Genomic DNA, 25,040 nt, shown 5'->3' with positions numbered 1-25,040 from the left:
TCCACTCGGGCCACGGTGGCTACTACTGCCCTGGGATGGGGAGTCCCCTTGCAGGACATCTGTCAGGCAGATACGTGGGCCTTAGCTGCACACGTTTGCTAGACCCTACTGCCTGGACAGCCAAGTCCGGAGGGATGGCTTTTTTGGCCGTTCCGTTCTCCAGGACTTTCTGGTGTGATGTTGGTCCGCAGACCCATCACCAGGGTTGGTATTGCCGGGGTATCTATTCTAAAGTAAGGAATCTAACACTAACCTGTTTCTTTCAGATGCACAAGTTACTTACCTTCGTTAATGATATAACTGTAAGAAACAGTAGTTAGTGTTAGATTCCTTACCGCCCCACCCATCCTCCCCGTTCTGCTGACCGATATCGGGGGTTAAGGTATTTCCCTTTGAGGGCCCTAGTTTTATGGCACCAGTGTCGGTCTCTGGCATGGCTCTGCATTCCTGGCGCGGAAAGCTATGTACAAGAACTGACGTCACCGCGCGAGGGTGCGTCTAAGTACTCCGACGTCATTCCGGTGACCCCGACGACTGACGCGGAGCCCAGACGCCTACCTACGTGCAGGTTACTGCTACGCAAAACTTTCCGGATCCAGTATGACGCCTGGGGTTATTCTAAGGTAAGGAATCTAACACTAACTACTGTTTCTTACAGATATATCGTTACCGAAGGTAAGTAACTTGTTAGTCTGGCTTGCACATCTATTCTCCTACGTCTAGCTGCAGTGGCAGCATATTTGCAGAACAGGGAGCACGCCTCTTTGTAAAGAGTTGCTGTCATTAAAGCTTCAGTGAAAGGCCTTAAAAGGGTTATAGTTGTAAATAAAGTAGCGTAGTCCTTGAAGTTCCTTGCAAGTAGTTAATTTCAGGTAAGATGGTAAGATAAGAAGAAGAGGATAAAACCCCACCAGGAGCAGCCTCCTGCCGCTCTGCCCTTCATCCAACTGACAGTCTTACACACTCAACATTCTAACTAGCTCTCACACCCAACATTCTAGGCTGAGCAGCAGGAATAAATACAACACATCTCCCTTCTTTAATAAAAAACCATAAATAGAAATAAAATTAAGGAGAATAAATCAAATCACGCAACATCAACAATTAACATTCAGTCACGAAAACCAGCAAATTACATTCCCCACCACAATCTCCCTTTCTCAAACAAAAAGACAAACCTCCCACACTCATTCCACCCAAATCGAAATAACAAACACACCACCACGCCAACACACAGCATACAAAACTCAAGAAACCAAACAAACCGACTGGCAAGGTCAGCAAGAGGCAAAAGAGTCCCACCTCACGGCGCGACAGGGAAACATCAATCAATTATAGACACATATACAAAACTTGCAAATGTGACAACAGTCACGTCACTTAGGTCACGCGCTCACACGCTCAGGTCACAGGGTCACATTCTCATCTTAAGAAAAAATAAATAAATAAAACATCAGGTGACCTGTTCACACACTGCCATACCAAAGCAGTGATTCCAAAAATGAAAAAAACAATATAGTAATGAGTGGCTTACGTTTAACAGCCATCTCATGCGCAACATAAAACTGCCGTACACCATACATGCAATGAGTGACTTAAAACTACTTCTCAGTCATCTCATGAACAGTAGAAAGCATAAGTGACTTAACACTTAACAGGCATCTCATGCACAACCATAAAGACAATGAGTGACTTAGAACCTAAAAGTCATCTCCTATACTACCATAAAATAATGAGTGGCTTAGAACTTAGCAGTCATATCATGTACCACAACCAAAAGTGAATAAACTTACTCCACTACCTTTTACAGTAATTTCCTGCAGACCCCGAAACAATGAGTGACTTAGAATTTTGTGTCATCCCATACACAACCACAAACTGATGATTGAAAAGAACGTAGCAGTCTTGTCATGTTTCACAAGAAACACCTGAAAGAGTTAATTTGAAACTGACATGGGATGAAAATACGTCTAATTAAAAAAAACTGGCTTCAAGTTCATCAGATTTTCCCGTTTCGGCATTTTCTAAATTATGGACTCCCTGCCCTTTATCCCAGTCTTGGCCTCACTGGCCCTTGTTCTCTAATCCACTTTCCTTTTATTTTAAGCACTGAAGCTCAATCTTTGCCCCGAGCAATATATTCCACAATGATGCCGAGGGACCCGCAGCGACATGCAGCAACTGTAAATAAACAACACCTTCAAATCGAGTGTCCTCCAAGAAGCGGTTACACATTGCCAAGAGTAAGTCGTCGCTGTCATTAGCGTAGAAAGGTGTTGTTGATATTCCATTAAAAAACGTGATGGCAAAGCACTGGCAGCAAACAACGTGAACCAGTACAAAATGGCGGCACGTTCAGGATGTATGGCTCACAGCACGTTAGTGCGTCCTTGACCAACTTTATTGAAAGTGACGTAGGGAATAATCAAAGAAAGGAGACACTGCGTGACAAACAAAAGATGGTAAGTGGCACACGGCCAATTCGAAATTCAAAACACAGAGTAACGGTTTTATAAGTTTGTATGGCGCATATAACTTGATGTAAAATTAGCTGTTTTCTTCGAATCAACACCAAATTAAAATGTTGAACACCGGGGTCCGAACCTCTGTCCCTAATTAACCTTCTCTCATAAATGACTCGAAATATCACACAATGCTGTTAAGCAATAAACACAGAGGGTGAATCTTGAACACGGCTCAAACAGCTGAAATGAAGGTACGATGTTAAAGCAAACGGCAGCAGGGCTTAAAAACACTGTAACAACCAATGCCGGGGCTCGATATTTGTCCCCAAATACCTTGTGCAAAATTGCCCTCAAAGGATTGCAGCCACTCAAGTGTCTTCAAGTATAGGGGCTTGGTGTAGGTTAAATAAGGAATCGCAATTGGGGAAAATCAGGCAGACTCGACTCAAAGATTACCAGACACCCGGGCTACCCCTCACAGTATATGCCATATGAGTGATAGCTTCCTCCAAACCAGAAAACGTGCAGCTTTGCGCAATTGCTGTCAAACACTACTTTAAAGGTCAAAACTTCTCAGCTCACAACGTCCGTATTCATTACTTCACTGCGTGACTCTTACAGTGGCTTTTGACCTTGATCATGACAGCTTGGTCTGGCACTCTTAAGGCTTAGGGCGACCGATTTTGGGGTCACTGGTGGGGTTTTGTGGTGCCAGAAAGATTAAGCAAAACTTGGAATTGTAGAGTATTTTACCTTGTTTTCTTAAGTACTCTGTTTCTGATCTGTTCTGTTTCTTAAGAAATCTTTTCATGTGAGTTTCAGCTTCTTTTGAAGTGGTACACGTAGGTTCAAAGTCGCCAAAAATGTAGTAAATAAAGTAGCGTAGTCATTGAAGTTCCTTGTAAGTAGTTTATTTCAGGTAAGATGGTAAGATAAGAAGAGGATAAAACCCCACCAGGAGCAGCCTCCTGTCGCTCAGCCCTTCATCCAACTGACAGTCTTACACACTCAACATTCTAACTAGCTCTCACACCCAACATTCTAGGCTGAGCAGCAGAAATAAATACAACAGTTATCCCTTCAAGGATACTCCTAGTCCCATCCTGGAATCGTAATATGGTACTTACAAGACTTATTGAGCCCCCATTGGAGCCCCTTCATTCTTCCCCTCTACAATTTCTGTCCTGGAAAGTGGCTTTCTTGGTTGCCATTACTTCTCTTAGATGGGTAAGCGATATTCAAGTGCTCACGTTAGAGAAGCCTTTTGTTTAAGGTTCACGCTGACAAGATAGTCCTTCGGACTAATCCAGATTTCCTACCCAAGTTGATATCTTCTTTCCACCTTAACCAGACCATAGAACTGCCAGTGTTCTTTCTGCATCCAAACTCATACACTATATGTAAAGAGAGCCCTTATGTACTTCTCTGATAGAACAAAACCATTTCGCAAAGCACAACAGCTATTGTTGGCCTTCTCAAAACCACACAAAGGGACTGCCATTTCTAAAGCAAGAATTGCTCTCCTGTCTAGTCAAGTGTGTTCAAACCGATTATGCCAAAGGCAACATTCTAATAGCTGATATCTGTAACATACCTACCTGGTCCACACCGCACACATTCAACAAACACTATTGTGTGGATGTCCTAGCGAGACAGCAAGACCAAGTGGGCCACGCTGTCTTGCGTACACTTTTACAATGCTCTGTAACATCCTCTGGCTAGCCTCTGCCGTATAGTGGAAACAGTTTTACAGTCTATGCACAGTATATGTATCTACAGCTACACCTGCCACTAACAGAAAATATTACTTACCCTGTAAGCATCTGTTCGTGGCATGTAGGGTTGTAGATTGACATGCATCACCCTCCTCTCTGGAAGCTGTTGGTTGTTGCAGATGACTTTCCTCTTTTTCCTCTATTCCCTTTCTATTGCATGGACATCATTATGCTTTCTTATGCTCTATCTCCATCCTCATCCACTGTGCTGGAAAACAATCTAATTATGGAGTCGATGCCCATGCGCACTGCCAACTAAGGGCGGAGTCACTTTACCTTGTGACTTCTTAGAACAAAAACACGTTGTACATGTCCGAGCCCAACACTAGATGGCAAGAGTATGCACAGGAAGTGAACCAACTGCAGTATATGCCACGAACAGATGCTTACAGGGTAAGTAACATTTTCCATCTTTGGCAGTCCTAGCCTTGATGAATGTCACTGGAAGAGATTGGGAGCTATGCCGGAGTGATAACTGACTGACTAAAGGCACTTAAATAAAACAATACATCCTGCTTAGACTCTCCAGGCATATGCTGGAGTGTTGGAGATCAGAAAATGTCCTAATGCCAGAAAATGGATATTCTAAATAGCAGGTATATTATGTGAATTCCATAATGTTAACCTGCATGTATGATATCTTTTTTAGGATTCTGAAAAGTATGTGGAACAACTGCTCACATTATTTAATCGCTTTAGTAAACTTGTTAAAGAAGCCTTTCAAGATGATCCACGGTTTCTTACTGCCCGGGATAAGGTAGGTTTGTATTTCTTTTTGTCCAGAGATTTGATGTACGTGCACAAATCTATTAATTCTCTAAGGAGAAAATTATTTTGCCTGTAAAATAAAAAATACAAATCCTATGATTACCTCTCCATCTAAGATTTCAAGCAATCTAAAACATTAGGTGTCTGATTAGAACTCTGCTTATTTAGCTGTCTCTCCTTTTCTATCTGTCCTTTTTAAGCTGCAGTTGATGAGTTCTTGTATAACTAAGTATTGACGGCTACATAGAATATGTACTGTACATGTCTCTACAAAATTGTTGTCTTTTTTAATAAAACATTTAAAAACAACCTAAAACAGTAAAATGTACCATTAACTTCCTGAGTGAGAATGCAAGCTATTTCACTGCATGAATGCCTAGGTTGTTAAATGCAGTTTGTACTAAAATAACATGGGAGCATTTATAAAGGTCCTTTTGATTGTTTTCTTAGCTATATACAATGCTATGGATTCTATATTCACAACATTTCACATTTCTCAGGACTATATTATGTTCTTGAAGATGTTTCCCTGCCTCTATGTGCATTCTTGAAGCTTTCCTTTGTTTGTCATAGCCCTTATGTCTGTGACTAATACACATCACTCTTACAGCTTCTTCTTGTGAATTGTGAAGTGGCTGGTCAGTTAGGATACCTTCTCTTCTTGGGTATTGTTTGTTTGTTCCACCCTCATGTTCCACCTATGTCCAACTTTAAAAGGGAGTATTTTGCTGAAGATTGCAGCTTTTTATCCAGTTCCTGCTGTAACATTCCACAGCAGTGAGGGATTACTCTTAGAGCGGCTAGTCCACTTATTGCATGGTAAACCTCCACAACTATTAAGTACCAGCAATCAAACTGCAACATCTCACCTGGTTGGAGGAAGAAGCGGAGCTAGTCCTGTGGGGTTGTAGGAGGAGCTAGCACACATAGAGGGCAGAGGAAAGAGGAGGCAGGCACCGGTACTAAATAGCTACAGTGCTTGCAAAGGGAGATTGTGGTTCTGGTTGTGGCAGGCATCCACTGTTCGGTGGAGACGGGCACCTCTACGTTTGATAGAGACCACTTTTTGAGTTGATGAGTATGGGCTGAAATATTAGGGTGTGACTGTGGGATTATCATTACAGAGTTGTCTATCTTTGATATAGTTTGAGCACTGGAGTGAAAGTTCACCTTGTGGATAACAGTGACATGACTGGTTCCATTTTTGGTTGGTTGCTGACTCCGATGGTATGCTATAGTGCAGGTTTAAGGATATATTATACAACTGGAATCTCTCTCAGCTGCCATTTAGCGTTCGTGGTAATCACATGGTTCAAGATTGTATGAACAGGTCGGCTTACGTTCTAAGGTGCCTTAAATAGTAGATTGGTAGAGCACATCCACCCTAGTGACCTACATGTTTGTGAAGCATCCTCAGCTGGCTGACTTCTACCTAGGGAGAGAAACTTTCAAAATAGTGTATGGATGGGAATGTCCCCTTCATTGTAAATGGGCATTTACCCATACCCAGGTGAACCAACTGCATATAAGATCTATTATGACTTTTTGCGGCCCAGCTTACATGCTAACCCAGCATGCACACTGAGGACTAGGTATGTCATTTTGCTCTGTGGTCCAGAGCCTGATTCTCAGACTTGGAGCCCCTCACCAAACATGCCCTCTAGCCGAAATGGGGCTACTGTTCATATCCTGAGTTGTCAACTTTAAGCAGTGGTGGCAGCAGATCATTTTTTACAATTCTAGCACTGGATGGTCTTTTTTCCTGTATTTTGGTAGGAGTGTGGCACCTACCGGCTCCACTTATGTAAAGTTCAACTTGTATAAAGTACCCACACTCTTGCACAGACATCCTGTACAGATATCTTGTGTACATGTTGAGTAAAGCGTGCATGGTGTATATGAATGTTCGATTGGGATCCTTCTTGGATTGGCTCTGGTTTGACACAGCAGAAGTTGGAGGTTGTGGTACGGCTTCCCCAGGCAGCAAAAGTGTATTATTTGGATTCCTGAGTGTAACCCTAGACACTGAAGTGTGAGAAGGTTTGTGGTCTACTTTTCACTGGAGAATGCTGATTAGTCCTTTCTGAGCACAGCATTTGGGTTATCGATGGGAGGCTGGGCTTACGTCAGCAGATTGAGTGATTAGAGGCACAACATGAAATGTGAAAATGATTAATCTAAAGCTGGTTCCTGGGCAAGATGATGGGTTTAATATCCCCTTATCAGCGAAATATGTATGAAGGTTGAACTACCCCACTTGTCAAGCACTTGTTGGGCTTAAGCATGAACTTGCTGAAGCACAAGCGACTGCACCTGGTCCTGGTTCCAAGTTCGTCATTACCAAGAAAGGGATTGCTCCACAGGTTTCTTGAAAAACCGCTCAGATTTAGGGCTAGCTTCTGTCGAACATCAGTCTCCAAGAGTTGACGGACATTTTGCTGGAAGAGTTGTTGGGTCTACCAGGGACCTTGGAACTTGTTTGATCTACTCAGAAGGGGAAATGTTTGACACCACAGGAGCAGACTACTGGAGTAAGGAGAAGCCCAGCCGCCAAGTCCGGAAAAGGTGCAGGCCAGATTTATGGACTGTTTCTAGTAGAGTTAACTAAAGTTGACCAGAGTCTGCCTGAAGGTGTCTCGGCCTCCTCAAGTGTTTCTGTGTTCAAGCAATGTGAGGGGAACCCGCTCACCAGCAAGTTCACCTCCAACCAGCGTGTCTGCTCCAGAGAGTGCAAGCAGAGAAGGACAACAAACTAGATAATGCCTTCTGTGCACTCTGGGACCCCAACCATAGACCAGAGGACTGAAGCCATCCAAGCTGACATCCCTAGAGCTGCTGTCCCCGCACCCGGCCCTGAGGGAAGATAAAGAGGATCCGCCTGGCTGAGCTGTTGCATCTGCAAGCATATCTATGTGGCGGTAGCTTGCATCCCGTGCCTAGACGAGCACTTAAAACCCCTTGACACATAAGGGAAAGCTATCACCTGAACTCAACATTTACTGTGAGCTTTGCTATAAATTTATTGGAACCAATGCTTTAATAATAACTCCACTTAAAGAGAGCGGTCTAGTAAAGGAAATTGAGACTGTCCTATGAGTCATGAGAGCCGGGGTTCTGATTTGTAGGATGTTCATTGATGGTCATAAACGCAAAAATAATTCCCGTCTGTGTGCATGGATGCAGAAGCACTTTTGACGGCAAGTATTATCTGATAGAGACTTCTAGCCACCGGTGCCATACCTTAGAATTAGCCCCAGGTGTCAGCCTGGATCTGGAGCAGTTTTCGAGCAATATGCCTGCCTGCTGGTAGGTAGCATCTTTTGACTCTGTGTCAGCCGCGGTGGAACTGGGTTATCCGTACCTATATGGTGGCCACTTTTCATGCTGACCTCAGTTCTTTCCTTTTCGCACCAGATAGCGCAGATCCCCGAAGAGCTACCCCTCTGTCACTATTCAACTGGCATTTTAGGTCGAGCCTAACGCAGGGCGCAAGCGCTGCTTACGAGTGAACTCTTGGAAGCACTCCGGACTTTTTCGGAAACTCGTGCATGTACTGCACGGTTTCCAATGATCACTCGTACATGTACGGCATTTACATTGCGGGGTGCGAGCAGTGGCACCATCTGTTTGCAATTATAGCGCCCGCACTTTAGAAACATATGGCACAGCTGCTCGCTCCCGCAAGGTAAATGCTGTACATGTACTGAGCCTCGAAGCCCTCCCCATTCCCCACCGTGGCGTGCCGGCCCCGCTCCACTCAAACTCCCTTGAGTGGTGCCCTCGGTGTCCATAGGCATCTAGACCCCTCCACTCCCTTTATTACTGCGGCCACAGGCTGGTGAGTTTTTCTGTTATAATCTGTGTAGTGCCTCCCTCATCCTTTTTGCGTGGCGTGATTCTCCCTCCCACCCACACCACCCCTGCAGCCATCATACCCAGTTTATCCTGAAATTTCTCACCATAATCTGTAATAGTTTTCAGGTTCCACCCATCCAAACCCAGCGTTGACTCAACATTTCCCAAACTCTCCCTTCCAGCACTCACCCCACCATTCATCAGACGGTACCAGCCAATCAGTGGAGAAACACTCTGGCAGGTAATCCTAGACATATACATGAACATAAATGAAGGACACGCTCGTTTGTGTCATTGGGGCTTGGCTGAAAGCACCGTAAAATGAACATCTTCCTTAAATTATATGCATGGTCAGAACAGATGAAAATTGTGTATTTCATGAAACAGACCTACAGTACAATTCGAGATTAAGGGTTGCAAATGAGAGTTATTTCAGCAGTGTTTCTGAGTAAGTACGTATTTGATTTTAATTACTACTTACCCCATTATATGTTACTTCTTAATGCATATTAATTACTTTGGTTCATTGCTGACTTTTTCACTGACAGCTTTTTCAGTATACTTGGAGTACTCGTTTATTGTGTTTTAAAGAATGCAATATACGCGGTGCCAAGATGGCGTCCTAAGCTGCATTACTTTTCATAATTTTTCTATATCTATATCTGTATATAGCAGATGCCAGCGGTGGGTTGAAGTTTAAACAGTTTGTCCTCATCCTTGGCACGGGAGAAGGCAACAGGGCATAGTCGGCCATGGAGGAGCCACAGGTAATGGAAACCCTCTTGTGATTGTTCCGACGCAAAAGAGCACACTCGGTGCCGGTTGTCTTACTTTCTCGGTGTTTCAGCTGCTGGGTCCAAGTCCGCATCAGTCCTCAAAACAGCATGTCCCTTCCACAGAGCAGCATTCCTTATTTCTACACTTACCGTATTTTCCGGCGTATAAGACGACTTTTTGACCCCATAAAATGTTCTGGAAAGTCGGGGTCGTCTTATACGCCGGGTGCCAAATTTTAGGGTATTTATTCATGCGCTTTTATATAGCGCGGACTTTACCCGAAGGTGTCAGACCGTTTCACAATAGGAAATGGTGCTTTACAGGAGGAAAAAGTGACGTGTGTGCAAGAAGAGGACTTAGTGCTGGTCTATCCCCGCTCTGTTCTAGACTTTGGTACAGCAGGACTTCACAAGGACAAAAACTGTTTAAACTGCCTAAAACCTCTCTCACTGCGCCGCCTCCATACAGTGTGGCAGGGCCCCTTGGTTCTTTCTAATGTGCTGTTCACATGTGCCAGAAGTGCTTAGTGGCTTTCACATACACTGACAACCCCTTGCCTCACATTGGCCGCAAATTGTTCTTACAGCCTCAGATTGCCTGCACAGCAGTTGGCTCTCGAGCTGTGGGCGTATTGTATACTACTCACCAAACTGGCAGACTCCTACAGCCACTGACTGCTTCTCACAGGTGCTGACTTACACAGCACTCACTCACTAGCATTGGCATCAACTCCCTCTTGTGTCCTCTCACAGCCACCGCCTGACTCACATGGGCATTCAATGCTGCTAAGTGCCTGTAACAGAAACAGACCGGCAGTCACTGCATGACCTGTGCAACAAGTGAATGAATATTGACACTTGCGGTGAGTTTTTTGAAGAAATGGCTATGCAGGACTGCGTGGAATGCGTTGGAAGTGGGGGTAGTCTTATACGGCGAGTATAGCACGAAACCTACATTTTATCAAGAAAAGTAGGGGGTCGTCTTATACGCCGGGTCGTCTTATACGCCGGAAAATACGGTAACTTTATTTGCACGGTGTCTTTCTAACATACTCAAGAGAGAACACTCCTTTTCTCCTGAAAACTTACCCTTCTTTCAGTATTTTTTATTTTTTTTATCTCAAGTGCTTCTGGATCACCCTCGAAAGCCACTCAGTCTCACCCTCCTTGGAGCATGAAAAGATTGAGTTATGGAATCCCCTGTGATTTGTATCGCAAGTCCCCGTCCAAAGTGTTATGTTATGTTATGTTATGTTATTCTTGGTTTTGTATAGCGCACGGCTACTCAAAGAGTGTCCCGGCGCTTTGGTTTGCACACCTATCTCATAACATAACAAGAGAAAGACAGAAAAAATAAAAAATCCAGAATAACCCGAGGGGGACAACTAAGAAGTAAAGAGCCAAGTTTTGAGACCCTTCCTAAATGCCAGTAAATTTGATGTACTACGCAATGTCACTGGTAGCGTATTCCATAATTGGGGGGCCAACAGTCTACAAGAACGGCCTCCAATGCGTGCCCTTTTAACGCGAGGAACCGTGGCGAGAAACAAGGATCCGGACCTCAAGGGCCTGGCAGGGTGGTTGAAGGCAAGCCTTTTTTGAAGGTATTTTGCTCCTGAGGCATGAAGAGCTTTATGCGCCAAAGTCAAGGCCTTGAAAATTATCCGCTTCCGGACGGGAAGCCAGTGCAGTGACTGCAGGAGGCCCGAGGCTCTGGCACGGCGAGATAGTCCAAAAATTGCCCGTGCTGCCGAGTTCTGGACCACCTGCAGCCGTTGAAGCAGATATTCTGGCAGGCCGAGATAAAGGATGTTAGAATAATCAATTCTCGAGCCAATTATAGCCTGCACTGTTATCTTCCTATGCTCCTCCGATAGTAAGGGGAGAAACTTGCGCAACATCCGGAGCAGGCCAAAACAAGTGCCAGTGAGGCCGATTATCTGAGAACGCAGTGTTAGGCCGTTATCGATCTTAATCCCCAGGTTTTTGGCCACCTGGGAAGACCCAGCTGGTGGAAACATGTTCTCTGGCCACCACACCTTCCAATCTGGATCTGAACTGCACCCAAAGAAGAAGACCTCCGATTTATCCGAGTTGCACTTGAGGCTGTTACGTTGGAACCAATTAAAAACAGCCCCAAGGCAACCCCGGATACTCTCTCCATCGAAATCCGCACCACTCTCACAGGTGAAGAGGAGCTGGGTGTCATCGGCGTAGGAAACGATCTGAGCCCTGAAAGACTCCGCCAGAGCCGCCAGAGGGGTCATAAAGATGTTAAATAGAGTCGGGCTCAACACTGAGCCCTGAGGGACTCCGACACCCAATGGCGACATCTCGGCGGAGCAAGCAGAGGCCCAGACCGTTTGCCGACGGCCCGCCAAGAAGGAACGAAACCAGCTGAGCACCGTCCCCCTTAGCCCGAAGTGTCACTTGTTACCTGCGTTTGAAGCGCAGGGCTTGTGATTCTGATTGCAATAGAGGTGGGGCCAGATCCCTGGTAAAAAAAAAGAACACAATGTTCTGCAACTATTTTGTTGGCCTTTCACTTTAAAGTCAATAAATATAAAATGTAACATATATGTGTAAATAAAAAAATAAATGCTAGCAAAAGTAACTGGTGGGAAATGCAAAATTTGTGTGCAAGGAAGGCTCAAATGGTTAATGCCATCACCTTAGAGGTCTGTGTGTGACCAGTGCTGGAATGGAAAAAACTTTAATCCTCCATGGTAAATAGGAGGTCAAGGCTTGGCAACTAAAAGGTGGTGGAGTCATGATGGCAGAGTCATGAAAAGAACTTCCACATACAAATTGCAATTTTTTTTTATAAAAAAAAAACTCTGCCACAAACAAATCGGCAACAAGCAGAAACGTGACAGTAAATGTGTTGTGACTTAATTGCTTGCAGAGGTTGCATTTTAAAATATCTTATGGGGTCACTGAACCTATTGCCGAGAGTTGATGTGCCTTACAGATCTAAGGCAATATTAATAATGATAAGATAATTCTGATGGTTAATGTTCTTGCTGGAGAGATCTGTGTTTTGCCCAGTGGGTGATAATGGCTAAACACTTATAAGGTCCCAAAGGTGAGACCTATTGGCTATGCCAATGCTTGTTTCAACGTTTTGTCGACTATTTTTGAGAAAGAAAATTCATTCTCCTGGTGTGACAGGGATGTCTCCCAATAAACCGGCTGGTTTCAAACCATGCGGCAGCTTTCAATGACAGATGTCTGAAAGACCCCCACTTGGTCTGTCTATGGTGCCTCGAGAAAGATCATGACTAGAAGGCCTGCACGGATTGCCACGCCATGCACTCGGAGGCACTGAGGGGAGGGCTCCTCAAGCTCCTTGCCATCTGACGTCGGACGACACCGCGAGGATCAAGATCTCGGTCGCGTGAAAGGTCCTGGGACAGCTCGCTGAACCGCACCAGATGATCGTCGTCTCTGTCCAAATAATCGTTGGGTAAGTCACACAAAAAGAAGTTGTTACAGAGGACTTCTACTTCACCGGCCCAATTGGAGGTTAATAACATCAGACCGTTGGGTACTGCAGACTGTACAAAGGAGCTACTTTACCCCCTGTGTGGCTACTCCTACGGCCATGCCACCCACTTACGTTCAGTTGACAGAGGACAATCCCACCTCCGCCAGCAAGTGTTGGCTGTCTTGGCAAAAGGAGCTATAAAGAGGGTGCCGGCATATGAAGTAGGTCGTGGTTGCTATTCCAGCTGCTTTCTAGTGCCCAAAAAGGACGGAGGCGTTCGTTATATCTTAGACCTGCACCTTCTAAATCTCTTCCTCAAACAGGAGAAATTCAAAATTCTCACACTTGTTCACGTTCTGTCTGTTCTTTAAGTGGGAGACTGGATTATAGGTTGGATTTGCAGGATGCATTTTTTCACATTCCCGTCCTGCCCGCCCACACATGTTACCTGCGGTTCACAGTGAGCCACAAGAACTTTGTTTGTCATGCTTCCCTTTGGCCTTGCCAGCGCCCCTTGGGTGTTCACCAAGGTAATGGTGGTGGTTGCAGTACACCTACGGAGGTGTGGGGTTCAAGTCTTCCCCCTACTTCGATGATTGACTGTTGAAGGCAAGCTCGACCCAGGTGGTCATCACCCACCTCCAAACTACGGAAAACGTCCTGCACTCGGGGTTCACTATCAACGTTCTGAAATCACCCCTGACTCCCTCTCAGATGCTCCATCTTATCTGAGCTTTACTGGACACGGTTCAGTTTCGGGCTTGTCCTCTCGAACGGTGAGTCCAGGATATTTAGTCTATGATACCGAAGTTTCAACGTCTTGGATTTCGGTGAGCTAGACTATGACATTGGTGCCATTCATAGCCTCCTGCTGGTAACACAAAGCCCATTGGCATATACGGACTCTGCAGTGGGAACTGCAAACGACCTGCAGGGGTGACTAATCGCAGTTGGATCTATCGTCCCCAACCAGAGCTGACTATATTGACAGATGCGTCACGCCTGGGCTGGGGAGCCACATGGGAGATCAGAGGACTCTTGTTTCCGGCAGAGTCTGGACTCTTTCTAAACTTGTTGGACCTTCTGGTGATTTGCTTGGCATTGAAGGCCTTTCTACCCTCCATCAATTGAAGGCTAGTGCAGGTGTTAACGGACAATACCAATGCTATGTGGTACTACAGCAAGCAGGACAGGGTGGGATTGTGGACCTTTTGTCAAGAGGCACTGCATCTCTGGACATGGCTGGAACACCAGGGCATTTCTCAGGTGGTCCAACGCATGGCAGGCTTTCTGAACGTTAGGTGGACAAAATCAGCGGTCGATGCCTAGCTGATCACAAATGGTGTCCCCATCCGTAGGTGGTGAAAGGCCTCTTCCAAGGGGGAGAGGCTTGGTTAGAACTATTTACCACTGCAGAGAATGCACGATGTCAGCAGTTCTGCGTGCAGGAGTTTGCAGTGTGGAGACGTTTTCGGTCTTGAGTGGAACTCCAGCCTGCTGAACGCCTTTTTGCCAACTCCACTCCTGCCCAGAGTTCTCAAGAATATCAGGAATGACCAGGCCCAAAGTCATTCCTGTGGCTCTGAACTGGGGACAGATAGTCTGGTATCCCGAGCTGTTGAGCATGAGCATCAGTCCTCTGGTCAAGCTGCTTCTTCTGTAGAATCTTCTGTTGCAGCAATAGGCAATTCGGGCTAGACTGTTCTATGGGAGTAGGGTCAAGACTGATGTGCATATGGTTGGATCCAAACTGAAATGTAAATTTGAGCAAAAAAAACTATGGATTTAGGCCCAGATCTCGGTACTAAGGGTGAGTGTTTGACATTGTTCTGCATTCCGTCCATCGTTTTGTTTGTTTTTTGCATTTGTCACCCTAAGTGGGACGTGTATGCTCAGACGTGGGTCCCATGCCTGCCATGCCACTGAAGTAAAGCTAACCTGGCTGATGAGGGGGGATACCCCCGAAACCGGTCCTTGCATGATTGTTTCTGGACCAGGGAGGATTTTCATATGGCTGGGGCTCAACTGGAATGATGTGGCATGCAAACAAACGATGGATTTAGGCCCAGATCCTCTGTACTGGGGGATAGGTGTTTGACATTGTTCAACATTCCATCCATTGTTGGTTCTTTTTACAACAGGGGAGGGTTCTGCACCTAAACCTGCACACTTTCCGCATTCATGCATGGGGATTGCGTGACGACAGTTGGCAGCCTTCAACCTTCCTCTCGAAGTCTGAGATGTTATTCTGGCAACCATCGCCCCTCCATCAAATTAGTAGATGCTTGCCAACTATCCTTATTTAAGTCAACCGTTGTGATAAGATCCCTCAAGGGTTTGCAACACGTTTCCCCCCAGGCCATTCATTATGCGGTGCCCCAGTCGGACTTGAAACCTGGTCCTTACTTTCCTGATGTTTGATCCTTTTGAGTAGTTACACAACTGCCCTTCTCAGTTAATAACCATCAAAACCATCTTTCTGGTTCCATTAAATCGGCCAGGAGAGGTTAGCAAGTTGCAGGCTCTCTTGGTACACCCACTTTACACTACTTTTTATCCTAAGAAACTGGTCATTCGGCATGTGCCCCCTTCCTCCCAAAGGTAGTCACCCCTTTCCATGTAGGCCAGACAGTCACCCTACCTACCTTTTTTGCCTTGCTTATCCTTCAGAGTGTTGTCGATCTTCCTTTACTGCACAAAAGAATTCCGGGTAGACGACCAACTCTTCATAGGGTACGTCAGGGCCAAGAAAGGGAAGGCTGTGCAGAAGTTAACCATATCCTGATGGATAGAGCTTGGCTTAAAGATTTGCCATGTATTGGTCAAAAAGCAACCACATGAGGTCTTGCATGCTCATTCTATCTGAGCAAAATCTGCCACCACCGCATTAGCTTGCAGATTTACAGTCCCCTAGTTATCTGTCAGGCTGCAAAGTGGGCTTCACTGCACACATTCACAAAGCAGTACTGCCTGGGCAGTCAGGTCTGTTGGGATAGGCATTTTGCCCACTCGGTCCTACAGGACTTTGTAGTCTGTTTTGTTTGCAGACCCGCCTCTGGGGAGGCCTTGCTTGTGTATGTATTCTAAGGTAAGAACTCTGCAGCTAGATGTCTTCATCAGATGAGTAAGTTACTTAAAGAGACTTAACTAGCTGCAGATTCCTTACCGACCCTCCCATCCTTCCCAATCTGTGACCTGAAAAAAATGATGATGGTTTCCCTTTACAAAGGGCCATACAAACTCACACCAGTGGTCGGGCTTCATCGTGGCTCTGCACTCTGGTGTGAAAGTCACAACAGTAAACTGGCGTCAACGCACTGAGGTGGCACCTAAATGAGTACTGCGTCGGTCACTTCTGCTGCAGAAGACGCAGAGTTGAAAGATGCCATCTACCGGCGTGAAGGGGGTACTGCTCGAAAATGTCCTGATCCAGTCTGACGCCTAGGAATAATTCTAAGATAAGGAGTCTGTGGCTAGATAGAATCTCTACCAGATAAGGTGTTACCGTAGGTAAGTAACATGTTCATCTGGGTCTTGGATTAATATTTGATGATAACTTAAACTCTCGATTTTCTAGAGAAAGTTTTGAGATTTCTGACCCCCTAGCAGTAATGATTCAGTCAGTGTGCCAAACCAAGTCAGAAAAACAATTGACCTACAACCTATGCAAATCCCACTCAACTATGTGTGTTGAAAGTGTTTCAGGTATGATGCAATCCCATGAGATAAGACCGAGACAGTTAATGGAACACCAAATCCTCTTTCCTAAATGAATAACATATGCAAGGATCACCAGAAGCTAAATATTCAAAAATATTTATTTTGAAACTAACAACCTAATCTAGTGCACAGAGTATGAGTTTTTACCCCAATGAAGATAAACACTAAGGTAGCTAGGACTTTTGAGTAACATGAACAGTAAAATATACTCAAACATTATTGCTATATACTCTGTAGCACTAACACCCTCATTTACTACTTCTAAGTGATTCACTAGCTCCAGTTCATTGGTATAAAAAAATCCTATTCTGAATTTCAAAGATGGTTCACACTCTCCTACCTGATTCCAGAGCAATAAGTTCTATTTTCTGGACACAAAGGTAGCTGTGTGGGCTTGTGATAAGTACAGTCAACACCGCTGCCAACCAGACCACTTGTAAAGACCAACTGCTGCATAGCATGTAAGGTGGGTGCGCAACTGTGTCTGTCAATTTGCTGCTTGGCAAGTAGAAGCTCTTGAATCAAACATTCATCCCCAGTCACAGATTTGAGTTTAATCCATTGTTTTTTTGCTCCCCACACCACCCCAGTTTGGACCACACCTTATGTAATACAGACTTTGCTCCCCATGGGAACAGTCCAGCCTGAACTGCCAGGCCAGGTCCTCCCTGGACCGGAAACAAGAATTCTGGGTCCGGTTTCGGGGTATCCCCCCTCATCAGCCAGGCTTGCTTGAATCCAGTGGTGCAGTGAGCACGGTACCCAAGTCTGGGCATACCATTCCCATTTAGGGCAACAAAAGCAAAAAGAACGGATGATGGACATAATGCTTAACACATTAAACATTCACCCCCAGTCACAGATCTGGGTGTAATCTATTGTTTTCTTTGTTCACCACGCTTCCCTAGTTTGGACCCCACAATAAGCTATTCAGTTTTGACCCTGCTCCCAATTGGAACAATCCACCCCAAACTGCCAAGCCAGGTCTTCCCCAAGATGTTCCCCTTAATAGTGATGATGATGAAGAGATGGAGGAGGCAGCCCACCTGTCTCCTTTATTACTCTGATGAAGGACTATGTCTGGACTCTGATGAAGGACTACGTCTGGATTTACTGAATGCTAGTGGGCTTGATACATTTGCAGAGGCTGAGTTGGACTCGCCATCAGTGAAAGAAATTACCTCTTTGGCAGTAGCATCACAAAGGGCAGCAGAAGTGCGGGGCTTACAGCCGACTACTGTTGAAACAAAGGCAAATTTATAATAGATCCTTCAACCAGATCCAGTTTCTTCTTCACCTCTATTGCAATTCAACAAGGCTCTCACCGACAGCCTCATGACCACTTGGGCTAAACCATGCTCTGACCATTCAGTCACTCAAACTGTGGCCAGGTGATATAGACTGCCTCCAGCGATCCTGATTTTCAGATGAAGAACCCTACCTAAAAAAGTCTGGTGACGGCAAGTAAAGTTAATACTAATTCTTTTCTGATCAACCCTCTATAAAGGGAGTTGAAACGTATAGATTTGTTCAGCAAGAGAATTCTCTCCTCGGCTATGTTAGCCTTTGGATCCTTAAACAGTGTACCTTCTGGGCCCATATGCTTTATGGGACTTAGTGAGCAAGATCTTGCTGACATCCCTGGAAAACCTCAGACCCTCGCTGGCTTAAATGATGGGTAGAACGTGGTGACATATGTCTTGTTTACTGGATTCAAACCTCAGACTATATATATGCAGAGCTATTGGCATCAGTATCATGCTTAGAAGGCATGTATGGTTGAAATTAACCAGGTCGTCAGGAGATGTCGAAGCGTTCTTGATGGACATGCTATTTGATGGCTCCAGATTGTTGGGAAAGAAGCCTGATTTAGCACTCTAATCGTTTCAGAACAATTGCTTCACAGCACAGTCCTTGGGGATCATGTCTCCCATCAAGTATTTCCAACAACAGCACAGAAAATGTAGAGGCTATGCCAGAGGGGTAGCTTACAATGATGCCCATCCTTACAACGTATTAAAAGGAGCTATTGGGGCGTGGCCAAGATGGCGGCGGAGTAGGACGTGTTTCGTGTCCCCTCCGGCCCCAGTCCCTACTTAGCGTTGTACAGCACAATCCCCGGAGCTCTTTTGGGGCAGTTGGAGGTCCGGGCGACCCTGTGTAGCAGTGGCCAGCAGGGTTGATATCCCGGTGACGAGGAGACCCGCCTTTGCGGCGCCCGTATCGGCGGCTGTGCCGAGCCCTGGACAGGCGGTGTGAGAGGCGGCATGCTGTGGCAGCCAGGGAGCGCTGGGTGAGGAGGAGTGTGGACCGGCGCTCTCCCAGTACGCGGTGTGAGGAGCCGCGGAGCCCGATCAGCGGAGAGGGGGTGCCGATCGGGTGCCGTTCTCCCGGATCCCGACGTGGGCGGAGCTTCGCTTCTGTGAGCGCCCGGAGCGGCAGCGCGGCCCGCCTACTACTCGAGGCCGCGAATTGCGGCCTGGCTGGGGGACCGCCGGGGGCGGCCCTTCGGGCTCCTGGGCCGCGGCGGGGCACTGGACAACGCGAGCATACAGCGCGGACCTGGGGGAGGAGCGGCCCGTCCCCCGGAGGGCCGAGGGCACTTGGACATTGGCGGTGAGTGAGGGGGCACTCGGCCCGACTATGGACACGTGGCTTTGGGCCGGCAGCTGGGAGGGAAGTGCACGTCTGTCAGGGAATGCAGGCACGAGAGGCGAGTGTCTGCAACCGGGGCACCGACTGACTGTGGGACCGGCGGGACTCGCTGGTGTGGCCAGGAGGGGAGGGAGCTTTCCCGGCGCCGCTCAGGAGACCTCCATTTTGGCTGGGTTCCCCTCCCCCCCCCTCTTCCTCGAGGCAAGCACTGGGACACTGGTGTGCTGGAGCTCTGGCAGGGCCGGTTCGCAGGCTCATCGGTCTTCCGCTTTCCTGGCGACACGTTGGCCGGACTGTTGCCATACCCTGGCTGAGGGAGCCGGCCCGGAGGGGCTGGTGGACTTCGCTGCTCCCACCTGCGAGCGGATCGAGACTGAGTTTGGCAATTTGGGCCCAGAAGTAGGCGCCGGGCCGAGCCCTTGGGAGTCCTAGCCTAGTGGCGGAGGAGCCGCGATTGGGGTGCCTCCCAGGACGTCGCAAGGGGCCGCAATGTCTACCGTGGGACGCAAGGGGAAGACCATAAAGGATAGCCAGTCAAGGGGCACCCAGCAGCCGGCGTCCCCTGGCCCTAGCTCCTCTCCCAAGCCCTCCGATGATGATGCACCGGCCACTAAAGCCTTCATGGCGGACCTATTCAAGTCCATCAAGGAGGATATCTCGGACCTCCGAGCGCAACTCACATCTGATCTTCGAGAAGTAAGGAGGGATGTGGATGCGGTGGGGGAGAGGGTAGCCACGTTGGAGGACCACGACCTCAGCATGGCGAATGACGTTCACCAGCTGCAGCAGGACGTTTTGAGGCTCACCGAACAGAACCTAGACCTGCAATCCCACGCGGAGGACTTAGAGAATCGCTCGCGAAGGAACAACATTCGCATACGGGCGGTGCCGTGGGACGGTGAGGCGGGTGACCTCCGCGGTTACGTGCAGGACCTCTTCCTTCAGCTTCTGGGCGATGGAGATGTCAGTGAAATCCGAATGGACCGGGTCCACCGAGTTGGTCTACCGAGGAGGGGAGGAGGACCGCCCCCGGACATCCTGGTGTGCGTCCACGATTTTCAACTCAAGGAAAGGATCCTCCGGAAGGCAAGGGACTCTCCTACTCTGCTGTTTCGGGAGCACCGACCGCAGCTCTTTCAGGACTTGGCGGCAACGACTCAAGAAACGCCGAGAATTTAGGCCGGTTACGGCATTTGAGGCAGCATAACATTTCCTACTCGTGGGGTCATCCCTTCCGCATTGTTTTCCGTTGGCAAAACAAACTGGAGCAAATACGTTCGCTGCAGGTGGCCAAGGACTTACTGGGCATCGAGGATGAGTCACCGACTCAGAGGGCTGGCAGCCAATCACCGAGACGGCGACATCGGTCCTCCTCTTGGCATCGAGTGGGATCGGCGGCGGGCCGTGGGCGGCCCGATCGAGCTACCAGCCTACAGGCGATGGGAGAAGCGGTGGCCTCCGTGGCTTCGGCTACGTTGACAGCTTCGCAGCAGAGCTCTGGGGCGGCCTAACGGCTGGCTATGGGCCTGAGGGCCCGGAGGGGCACATGTTCTCCGGTCCGTGGGGATGCAGGTACTTTGTGAGAAGACCCCCCGGACCGAGGCCTTGGAGGACCCACTCGAGGTCTTCCACCCCCATCCCAGGGTCTTTCCGGTGCGTGGCACTGTTGTGGGATTATTCGTCGAGACTGTAATGTATTGTTGTTTTTTTTTTACTTGGGGTTTGGTTCTTGGGGGGGGGGGGGGCTGGGGGAGTTGTTTGCTGGTTCTTATGCTAGGGGGGGGTGGGGGGTCTAGTACGGGGGGGGGAGGGGGTCGGGGAGGGACCATGGTGGTGACGTGCTTGAGGTATGGGGTGCTTGTTTGAGAGGTGACTTGATGATACGGTGGATGGGGAGGGCACACCTGAGGTTCAGGAGGTCCGGGTGCCCGACTGGGGGAGTGGGGAGGGGAATGGCGAGTAGCCCATCGGCATTGCGGGTAGCGGGTGTGCTGAGGCCTCTGGGTCGGGGCGCTTGCGATCCGGTATCAGCGGGTGGCGGGGTGGTACTTTGTAATGTCTGTTAGCATAGGGACATGGAACGTGAAGGGACTCAACTCGCCGCAGAAGCGACAGAAAGTGTGGAAATATGTGGTGGACCATCAGCTAGATGTGGTGGGCCTCCAGGAGACTCACCTGGCACGGAAAGACGAGCTGCGCCTTAGGCATAAGGCTTACCCGCTTATTTACAGGTCCTCTGCTCCTACAAAACACAGGGGGGTGGCTCTCCTCTTCCGCGCTGCGTTACACTTCCAACCAGTTGAGGTGCGAACTGATAGGGATGGCCGTTGGCTGATGGTGAAGGGGATGGTTCAGGGGCGTCTGTGTACCTTTGTTGTGGTGTATCTCCCTAATGCAGGTCAGAATAAGTTCCTTCAGGAATTGTTGCAGAAAGTGGGGGATTTTGCAGAAGGGAGCCTGTTCCTTTTAGGGGATTTTAATTTGGTCTGGGACAAGGATGTTGATAGCTCTAGGACCCACAGGGCTGATGCGGGTGTGTTCTCGGGCACGACACAACAGCTGATGGGTGATTTGGGACTGGCGGATGGGTGGCGATTTCATCATCCTACCTCCCGGGATTACACATTCTTCTCACATGTGCACCAGTCCTACTCCCGATTAGATTATGTTTTCCTTAGTCAGGCCCTTAAGGGGGATATTTGGGACGCCGCCATTCTTCCACTTTCGGTCTCCGACCACAGTTTGCTGGTGCTCACCCTTCGCTGGTCACCGTCTGGTGACGGACAGCGCAAATGGTACTTCCCCGCATCGGTGGTCAGGGATGACGCATCTAATAAGGCGCTACGGGAGGCTATTAGGGAGTTCTTTGACCTCAACCCCACCACAGATACGTCGGTAGCTAATACCTGGGACGCCCTGAAGGCGTCTATAAGGGGTACCTGTCTTGCGCTTAACGCTCAACTTAATAAGTTGCGGAGGAAAGATCGGGAGGAACTGGAGGCTGAGTTGTCTAGACTCGAACGGGAGCACAAGCTTAACCCTTCCAGGGCGACCCTACGTCCGCTTACGGCGGTTCGGGGGAAACTGAAAGCCCACTATAATAACAGGGCCGAACTCACGCTGCTGCGGCTGGGTCGGCACTCCTACTCCTGTGGGAATAAGGTGGGAAGGCACCTGGCGCGTCAATTGCGGGACAGGAGGGAGCGGGAATATGTCGGAGGGGTGAGGGACGACGCAGGTGTGCTGCAGCATAGGGACGAGGTGAAGGCGAGCGTATTTGGCCGCTTTTATGCGGACCTTTACACAGGGGACAGTCTCGATGCGGAAGCACAAAGGGAATACCTGCAGCACTTGCCGCTCCCCCAGGTCTCGAGGGAGTGGAATGAACTGCTAGAGGCTTCAATCACCAGGGAAGAGGTACTTGAGGTCATCAAGAACCTGAAAGTACACAAGGCTCCCGGGCCGGATGGCTATACGGCCATCTTTTACAAGTCGTATGCCTCCGAACTCTGCGACTTCCTAGTGGCCCTGTTTAACGACATGGGCACCTCTGGTACCGTGGCCGGGACCCTGGCAGAGGCGGTGGTTACAGTCTTGCCAAAGCCGGGGAAGGACCCTACCCAGTGCGCTTCCTACCGCCCCATAGCACTCCTGAACATAGATTCTAAGCTGTACTCAGCGATTCTGGCCCGCAGGCTGCAGGATCTGATGCCGGCGATTATTCACCCCGACCAGTCCGGATTCATTAAAGGGCGCCAGACCCACGATAACACGCGGAGGGTGGTGCATCTCATTGAAAAGGCCGATAGATTTCGCATCCCGGCGGTCCTTGTGGGGCTGGATGCCGAAAAGGCATTCGATCGTGTGGACTGGGGCTTCCTGTTTACCACTATGTCGGCGTTTGGCTTCTCGGACAAATTTATAACTATGGTGAAGGCCAATTATAGCAGTCCCAGGTCACGAGTGATGGTGAATGGTCACAGGTCGGCGTTCTTCCCACACTCTAGGGGAACCAGGCAGGGGTGTCCGCTCTCGCCCCTCCTGTTCGCACTTAGCATTGAACCTTTAGCGTTGGCGGTGCGGAATTGCGAGGGGATTCGGGGCATCCCGTTCACGGGAGAGCAACATAAAATCACGCTCTTCGCGGATGACATATTGTTCTCGGTAGTGGACCCGGAACACTCACTGCCCTGCATCAGGGAGGCCCTGTTGCAATTTGAGGCGGTGGCCGGCTTCAAGGTCAACTATAGTAAGTCGTACATCTTGAACCTCACCCTGTCACAGGCGGAGGTGGAACGGGTCCGTCCTCTGACGCCCTTGGCGTGGGCCGCCGGTTCGATAGTCTACCTGGGGGTCCATCTGACCCCGACAGTGGGCAAATAGTTCTCGGCCAACTTCCCCCCTCTCTTGGCCAAAACGCGGGAGGAACTGGATAGGTGGAAACCTAAATTCCTGTCTTGGCTGGGTAGGATCCACTCTGTGAAGATGGTTCTCCTTCCTAAGTACCTATATTTATTTCAGGCGCTGCCCATCCCGTTGGATGGCGACTTTTTTCGCCGCCTCAAGACACAAATAATGCGATTTGTTTGGCAGGGGGGGCGGGCTCGTCTCTCCTTTGCGGTCTTGCGTCGGCCGAGGGCGGAGGGAGGAGTGGGCCTTCCAGACCTGCAACTCTATTATAAGGCGGCACAACTAAGAGTGTTGGTGGAATGGTCGCAGCAGACGTCGGAGAAGCACTGGCTCCACATGGACCGGAGCGTAGCTGGTAGATCAGTGTGGGATTTGGCATGGAAGCCGAAGAAGGACCGACCTCTCAACGCATATATTAGCACTCCTACTGGTACAACACTGAAGGTATGGGACACGCTCGCCTCAGATGAGCGCTGGACTACCTTCCCCTCTCCCTTCACGCCTATACACCTTAACCCGGCCTTTGCCCCGGCGCTCAGAGAAGGAGCCTTTGATGCTTGGAGGGAGGGTGGTTGCAGGGCGCTGACGCATCTATTTCATGGGCAGGACCCTCTCTCCTTTACCAATTGCATGAGGGATTATGGGATACCCCAGACTGAACGATATCGCCACGTGCAGCTGCTCCACTGGGCCACGTCGCCTGGGGTGCGGGAAGCGGCTACGAGACCCCCGTCGCCGTTTGAGGCTTTCCTGCTGCGGACATCCTCCATGAAGGGAACTATCTCTTTCTTGTACCGCCTCCTGCTTCAATCTGCTGTGGCACCGAGGCCACGTTATATGGAACAGTGGGAGGAGATGGTGGGGAGAGAAATCTCCGATAACGAGTGGTCGGCACTGTGGCGGGATGTTACCGCGTTTAACCACTCTCTGCAGCTACGGGAGGCACACCTCAAGACACTTATGCTTTGGTATCTATGCCCGGCTAGGCTCCATCGCATATACCCGGCTACGTCCGACAAGTGCTGGAGGGGATGTGGGCTCCTGGGCGACTTCCGCCACATCTGGTGGGACTGCCCAGTGATCCGGCCCTACTGGGAGGAAATCCTCTCGCATATCAAGGACATTCTTC

The 25,040-nt window shown here is 48.6% G+C and overlaps 1 protein-coding gene across 1 annotated transcript in view; it reads left to right on the top strand.

Annotated features, from left to right (window-relative positions):
* The window catches only part of CUL5 (cullin 5), a 787,955-nt gene that overhangs the window by 332,622 nt on the left and 430,293 nt on the right, over nt 1-25,040 (top strand). The window contains exon 10 of the mRNA XM_086935237.1: nt 4,890-4,997. Coding sequence (XP_086791363.1) covers nt 4,890-4,997 — 108 coding nt within the window. The remainder of the gene's footprint in view (nt 1-4,889; nt 4,998-25,040) is intronic.

Source organism: Lissotriton vulgaris, chromosome 8, assembly GCF_964263255.1.
Source record: "Lissotriton vulgaris chromosome 8, aLisVul1.2, whole genome shotgun sequence".
In the NCBI taxonomy this organism is placed as follows: Eukaryota; Metazoa; Chordata; class Amphibia; order Caudata; family Salamandridae; genus Lissotriton; species Lissotriton vulgaris.
Note: the sequence above shows the minus strand (reverse complement) of the source record. Positions and strands in the feature narration are given on the sequence as shown.